Source organism: Rhagoletis zephyria, unplaced genomic scaffold, assembly GCF_001687245.7.
Source record: "Rhagoletis zephyria isolate East Lansing unplaced genomic scaffold, Rhagoletis_zephyria_1.1 Rzeph_scaffold_08548, whole genome shotgun sequence".
Classification (NCBI taxonomy): domain Eukaryota; kingdom Metazoa; phylum Arthropoda; class Insecta; order Diptera; family Tephritidae; genus Rhagoletis; species Rhagoletis zephyria.
In genome coordinates this window covers 19,994-26,913 of record NW_016165628.1, presented here as the reverse complement: position 1 = coordinate 26,913, position 6,920 = coordinate 19,994, and the positions used below count along the sequence as shown (strand labels likewise).

General features: G+C 31.4%; 1 protein-coding gene across 1 annotated transcript; it reads left to right on the top strand.

The window, feature by feature from the left end:
• Window positions 1–5,661: 5,661 nt before the first annotated feature.
• LOC108375130 (syndecan-like) lies at window positions 5,662–6,461 on the top strand (the record flags this gene model as incomplete). Its single annotated transcript, XM_017631219.1, has 2 exons — window positions 5,662–5,835; window positions 5,923–6,461. Coding segments are annotated over 2 exons (347 nt in total), but the record flags the coding sequence as incomplete, so codon positions are not given.
• Window positions 6,462–6,920: the final 459 nt, after the last annotated feature.

Here is a 6,920-nt window from a genome sequence, read left to right as displayed (position 1 = left end):
CCCATCCTACATAAATTGCTACCTCCAATTTAAATCGTATTACGTAATTCTTTTTTCTTGGACACAGAAATGTTACTGAGAGAGAAAATGTCCGATTTTATTGCTTAACAATGTTTATCAAATTACAAATATTAAGCCCAAATAAGTAACAAAATTGACTTAAATTTATATACTTATGTATGTAGCTGAAATAAAATTTTACGACAATTTTCATTTTCTCCTTTTTGTGTATATTTGCATCCAAATACTATTTATCTGTGTAATTGTGATTGTAAACAAAAATATTTGTTAGAAAATGTTTGCACACGATGCTGATGTGAGAATGCAGGTATGCTTATACATACATATGTACATACACTGGCGGCCAAAAGTGGATGAATGGAGTTTTGTTTTTAATATTTACCATGTTTTTCATGGTAAAATTTTTTTGTTACTTTTTATATAACAATCGTTCATGCTTTAACAAAAACCATTTAAAACACACTTTCAAATTTTATACAGAATTTAGAAAAATTCCAAATTTTTTTCTAAATTTCGAGCTTTTTGTTAAGAAGTTCTATACAATTTTGGTTATGCTGTTAACAGGCTTATCAAATCGCACTGATTTTTAATATTTTTTTTTTTGCTGACGAAATAACGGCGTTGACTTTTTTATTTTTTTCGCAAACGGTCTTTCGCATATTCTTCCAAAAAAAATTCGTGTTTATATGGAAGAAAGTGCAAAACGCCATTAAAAAAATATTAAAAAATTTTATAAAAATTCTGGTTTAAAAGTTCGAAATTTAGATAAAAATTCTGTATAAAATTTTAAAGTGTGATTTATATGTTTTTTGTTAAAGCTTGAAGCATATTTTTAATAAAAAATAACAAAAAATTGTAGCTTGTAGAATGTTGTAAATATTATAAACAAAACACCATTCGTCCACTTTTGACCGCCAGTGTACATATGTTCATATATGTATGCACTCATTCAAGGACATACAATTTGACGAAAGCAGCACTAATTGAATTTTTTTATGCCATATATTGTAAAATTTGCTTTGCTGTTTTCATTCAACTTTAAGTGCGCAATCAAATAATGGAAATGAGTTAAGCAAACAAGAAAATAAAACAGATAAAAAGTGAGCAGCAATGATATAACAAAAGTCCAATTGTAATAAAAGTAAAATGTATGCATTCGTAGATATAGATATGCAAATATATACTCGTATGCACAAGTTTCATTACGAAAATAAAAGAATTTAAATTCTTGGAATATGGAGCATTGTACTAGGGAATAAATAAAATGTCGCAAATTGAAAATTTAATAAAAAAATTACGTCGAAACTTTTACCATTTATTGTTTGCCTCTAAAATTTGAGTTTTGCAGAGATAAAAACTTCGCGCGAATGACTACTTGTTTGGATACTTCCAAAAGAATGCATTTTGCTTTCAAAAATTTGTGTGATAATTGTTAAAAAAAAAAACAAAAAAAAATTAACACATAATTATTTCGTATTTAATATCAATTAGGCAAAGTAAAATTTATTAAAAATGTGCGAAAGTTGGCTATCTTGAAAAAAATGTCTGACATAATGGCCTACAAGTGAGAAATACTGCCATTATATAATCCATTATATAAAATTCCCAAAAAATTTGGTTGAAAAATTAACCTTCATAAAAAAATAAATATTTGCTGGCTAGCTACAAAAAAAATGGTTTTTGGTTGGGTGCTCATGTTTTAAATTGCAAAGTAGTTATTCTAGAATTTCTTGGGCGTGCAGTTTTGTAGCCTATTAAATTATAGTACAATAAATTGCAAGTTTTAAGTTCCTAAATTATTGCATTTTTTGACGTATTTCTTTCCATACAAAGTATGTATATTCGATTATACTTTTATTTTTTTTAGTTTTTTTTTTTATGGAAAAAATGCGTAACACAAATAAAAAATTATCAAAAAAGAACACGATTTTTTAGCAACTTAAAACTTGCACTTTATGTTACTATAATTTATTGGGTACCAAACCTGCATGCTCAAAAAATTCTGATTAAAAAGTTGAAAACTTAAATGCTGCTTTGCAATTAAAAAACTGAGATTCCAACGGACAACTAATTTGAATTCATTGGTTAAAAATCTACGAAAAAAGTCCATAAAACCAAACACCCAAAATTTGTTTACTGGAGCTTGCCAGTAAAGTTTTCATTTTTTTTTTCGAAAGCTCATTTTTCCATGGAATTTTTTGGGGGTTGAATATATTTAAGAATATGTAGTAGCACTATTTTTGGCTCGTACGGCGTGTATGAAAATACTGGCAGTTAGTTTAGTATATATTTTGTTCTGAGTTTATTCAATCAGTTATAAAAAGTTCAGAAGAGGATCAATCGCTGATGAGCTGCATTTTTTTTAGTCTCACTTCTTGGTGTTTACATTATTATTCGTGCGTCTTTTTCACTTACAAATATAATGAAAGACCACACATAAGCAGCAAAATATTTTTTCCAAACTTGGCTACGCTAAAATGCTCCACCAATAACTGTTACCGTGGTAAGGTAGTATACCGCGCTAGCCATTCCTTTAGTTTCATCATAACGAGTATATTTATTATGCCTCCTGCCTTCATAAAATTCTCCTTATCTTCCTCTGTGTTTTGCGGCCCACCTACAAGCCAATTACACTCCGCAATCCATCAATTTGTCTGCTTGTTTATTTGTTTCTTTGCCTATCGGCGCTTGCATCCATTACTCCCACAATTTAATCTTTCCTATGCTACCACACTTCCGCTCAGTACGAGTATCTTACAGTGCTAATGATGTTGGTGAAGAATCAGTGATTTTAGTTATCAACAGTGTTGGCAAAAGTTTGTGGAATTATACATACATACATATGCAAGTATAAAATTTTCACTTATTTATTTCCCTGCAGGCGAGGCGGTTATGCATTGCATTATTTCTTCTGATCTTGATAAAAACTTGCCGCATGCCTAATGGGCGAAACTGCTAGGGTACTCTGCTTGAAAGAGTTTTACGCCAGAAATACGTAATTTTGTTTTTGTATTTTAATAAACAAACAAAAAATTAAATTAGTAGCATTTGTTTTCTAACTAATTTTCGCTGGCAAAAGTTATGCAACGCCAGCCACGCTCCCTTCTGGAGCTGCTGCTTTTCTTTAATGGCCGTTTTTTTTTTGTTGCTCCGCTTTTTTCACGTAATACACAGCTGTAATCCTTTTCCAAATAAGATTGAAACCAAACTTTGCTATGCACTTATGGCATTCTTTCTTTAACTATATTATTAAAATTTTTTTCTTCTTGCGCTCTCACGCAATTTTTCCCAAGCTTTTTTCCGTTGTGTTATTACAACTAACCATTATTTTTTGCAGTTCTTTAAACTTTTTGCAAGAGAGAGAAATTTTGCTTTTTATTTTTGTTCATTCGCCGAAAATAGTGTAATTTCTTGTGAAATCCCCATCATGTCTTCTCTTCGCTCTACACATTTTCTATTCATTTTTCAACTAGACTTTTGACCGCTTCTTACATGCATAAGCATGTTTGTATGTGCATAGGTGCATAGTTGTAAACAACACACACTTGCAACCAACTTATTTAAAGTTTTAGACGTTTATAATGATAAGTGATTATGCACTACCGTTGATAAGTACTATTTGCGTATCCTTCTATTCTTGTTTCTAATACTCAGATCTGTTTAAATTGTTGATACAAGCGTATGAATTTTATAACTTATGTAAGCGATTTTTTAATGCAAATTTTTTTTGTATTCTAATCTATCTCACACTCCCATGGAAGCTTAGGTGATTACGCAGATTTTGATACCTTAACTGATTTTCTCCGACAAATAGTTTATTAACTGCAAACAGTTAAAAAAAGATACTTCTCCGTGAGTTCAAAATTTCGGGATTTTTTTTTTTCGAGATTTTCGAATATCATGACGAAATAAAAAAATAGGTATCTTCTTTTTTTCGATAAATAATGTAAAAAAAATTTCTCCCCAAAAAAAAATATTGCGGAGTAAATATTGAGTGGAATGACCCATAGGTAAAGTTTGCAACTGTGAGTGCTGCTTATTCAAACGAACGTTGCTTCAAAAAGGTCCAAAACAAACAAAAAAGGCCCAATCCCCCCAAACGGAGAAAAAAGATCCACATGCAAAAAAAAAAACATATTGACTTTGAAGTGAAGTGAAGATAATTGACTGATGCCTAGGACATCGCCATGTTAAAGCCAACAGTTTGTTCAACGGAAGAAAGTCAGATCTTCAACTAGTTGTGGTGGGTAAAAAACGGGTTGAACATCTAGTTTCTTTCCCTACTGGGTATGAATACTCACATATAGTACATACTCAGATGTGCGCATTCAAATACGTGCGTGCTAAATTTTATGATAATCAAATAGAAAGTATTAATTTTTACTATGCATTATTTTCCTCAGTGTAGCGATCGCCTTTTTAAATTTTTCGGCGACACAAAAATTCGGCAATAAATATTTGTTATCAAATAGTTCTACTGGAATAATCGAAATACTTTCTTACCAATAGTTAAATGATTTTTGAAGAGCTTTAATTTTCTGGCATTAGGGTGGTACATTAGTGTGATACGAACTGAGATGTGGTGGGTAATACTAGAACGATTTAATTAATAAAAATGTTTGCCTCAAGATAAAAATTTCGATACATCATGCTTAAGATCCGACTGTAAAAATAAGTGAAGATATCAAGAAAAATGTAAAAAGTTGGCCCCTAGGTTTTGCCGATTTTTTTTCGAAATTGATTAGAAGATTTTGAAATACTTATAATGAAAATTTAAAATTGTTCACGCATTGAACCATGTCAATATTTCCAAAATTTTTTCTTGCGCTGCTTTTTATTCTGGTAAAATTGGAAATTTTTATTTTAAAAATTATCTACCACTTCTAGTTTCAATGTAGTCGTTAGTAGGTTAGTACTTTATTTTTTAAATATTTTACAACTCTACGGGCCGTTTTCTCAAGTAGGTTTTAAAATTTATCTTTCCGGTTAACATAAATTTTATTCTGAAAAAAATTAGTTGATGGCACTTAATATCATTTCGCAACCAGGTAAGAAAAAAATGCAACTATCAATACATTACTATACCACTAAATGCTGTTGTTAACATTTATTTTATTTTTTTTTTTAATACGTAAAGTTTGGTTTTCTTTAGTTCTAATTGCGCTTTTTGCTGATGCATTCATAGTTAATGCTTAATTATTAGTCATTGTAATAATTCGTTTTGTTTTTGTTTGCTTTGTTCTCTAAAATATTAGTATTTTTAATTTACACCAGTAGTTTTTGCTGCGCCGTAGAATAACCGCTTTGAATGTTGAAATCGTACTCTTTAAAAAAAAAATCACACCTAACCAGCACTCATGCAACATTTTCACATTAAAACCAAGTGATTACTAAAACATGGAACACCTTGAACCATGTCCAGCCAATGAATGCTGTACTTTAACCTGCAAATAAATTTGTTGGCTTCGCATGGCTACGAAAAAAGGACATACAATTGTACTAACAGTCGTTTTGTTTTAAAAGGCAAACTAACAACAGGACCAATACTTTTATGAACAACGAATACCTAAAGCGATAACCCTAATCAATTGTTTTCTTCCTTTTTTCTCTCTCTCTCTCTCTCTCTCTGCTGCAAAACAGGCGGCAACACTAATCAGGGCAACACCATACACGAATTGGGTACGAACAACATTAATAGCCAGCCGACAGACACTAAAGTGATCGAGCACACCACAGGCAACGAAGTACTCATCATGAATACGAGCGACGACGATCGAACGGCGAGCTTCTTTGCCCAGCCGGGCATCTTGGCAGGTGAGTGGGCGCTTAAATTTTGCAGCAGGCACTTAAATTGTGGAATTTTAAATAATCTTAATGTGCTATTTCGCTTTTCTCTTCCAGCTGTCATCGGTGGCGCTGTCGTCGGTCTGCTGTGTGCCATTCTCGTCGTCATGTTCATCGTTTACCGCATGCGGAAAAAGGACGAAGGCTCCTATGCACTCGATGAACCCAAACGCTCGCCGGCGGTCAATTCCTATGCGAAAAACGCGAATAACCGTGAATTTTATGCCTGAGATAATTCCCAACGTTACTAGAGAGAGTGAAGGCGGCAGGCGATGGCAGAGAAGGAGATAAAGTGATGGCAGCAAACTCTTTGCGAAATAGAAAGCGCCGAAGCAGAAAGAAGGTGAAGAAAGAGAATATAAATAATGAAAATAAGCGAATAAGTAAATAGTGAATAGTGAAAAATATAAAAAAAAAAAAAAAACAAATAAAACAGAGAGCAGCAGCAAGAAGCAGTATGAAACTAAGAGATAACGAAAGTTTGAGAGTTTTTTAAGGATTTTGAAGTTTCTCGTTTCGTATGTATTTAGATCATGTGTACTGCAGCAGGGCTTAAAGTTTAAATTGAGTTACACACACACACACACACCAACACACCAACACAAAAAGCAAAAATTTGTAGTTATGAAGAACTCAATTAAGTGGAGATTTTTTTGTCGGCTTACAAAAAAGTTGAAGGTTCGTTGAAAGGACAGATGAAATGAAAAATTCAACTATTTTCTAATTTGTAACAATTAAGTTATTTACAGTTAAGTAACGCAAACAATAACAACAACAAAAATGAAAAGCAAAAGCAAATGAAAACTAATGAAAATAAGAAAAAGAATTATTTGTATGTAAACAGTCACAGGCGATGAAAGTGCGTGGAAAAATATCAAATTTAGTTTAAATATTTTCTTTTTTTTTAATATTGCAAAAATTATGAAAATATACAAATTGAAAATAAATTAATATGAGTATACATAGACTAAGCAGACATAATATGAAGAAAAAAATTAAAAACATAAATAAAATTGTACTATGAAAGAAAGTTAGACACATTTACAAAAAAAAAC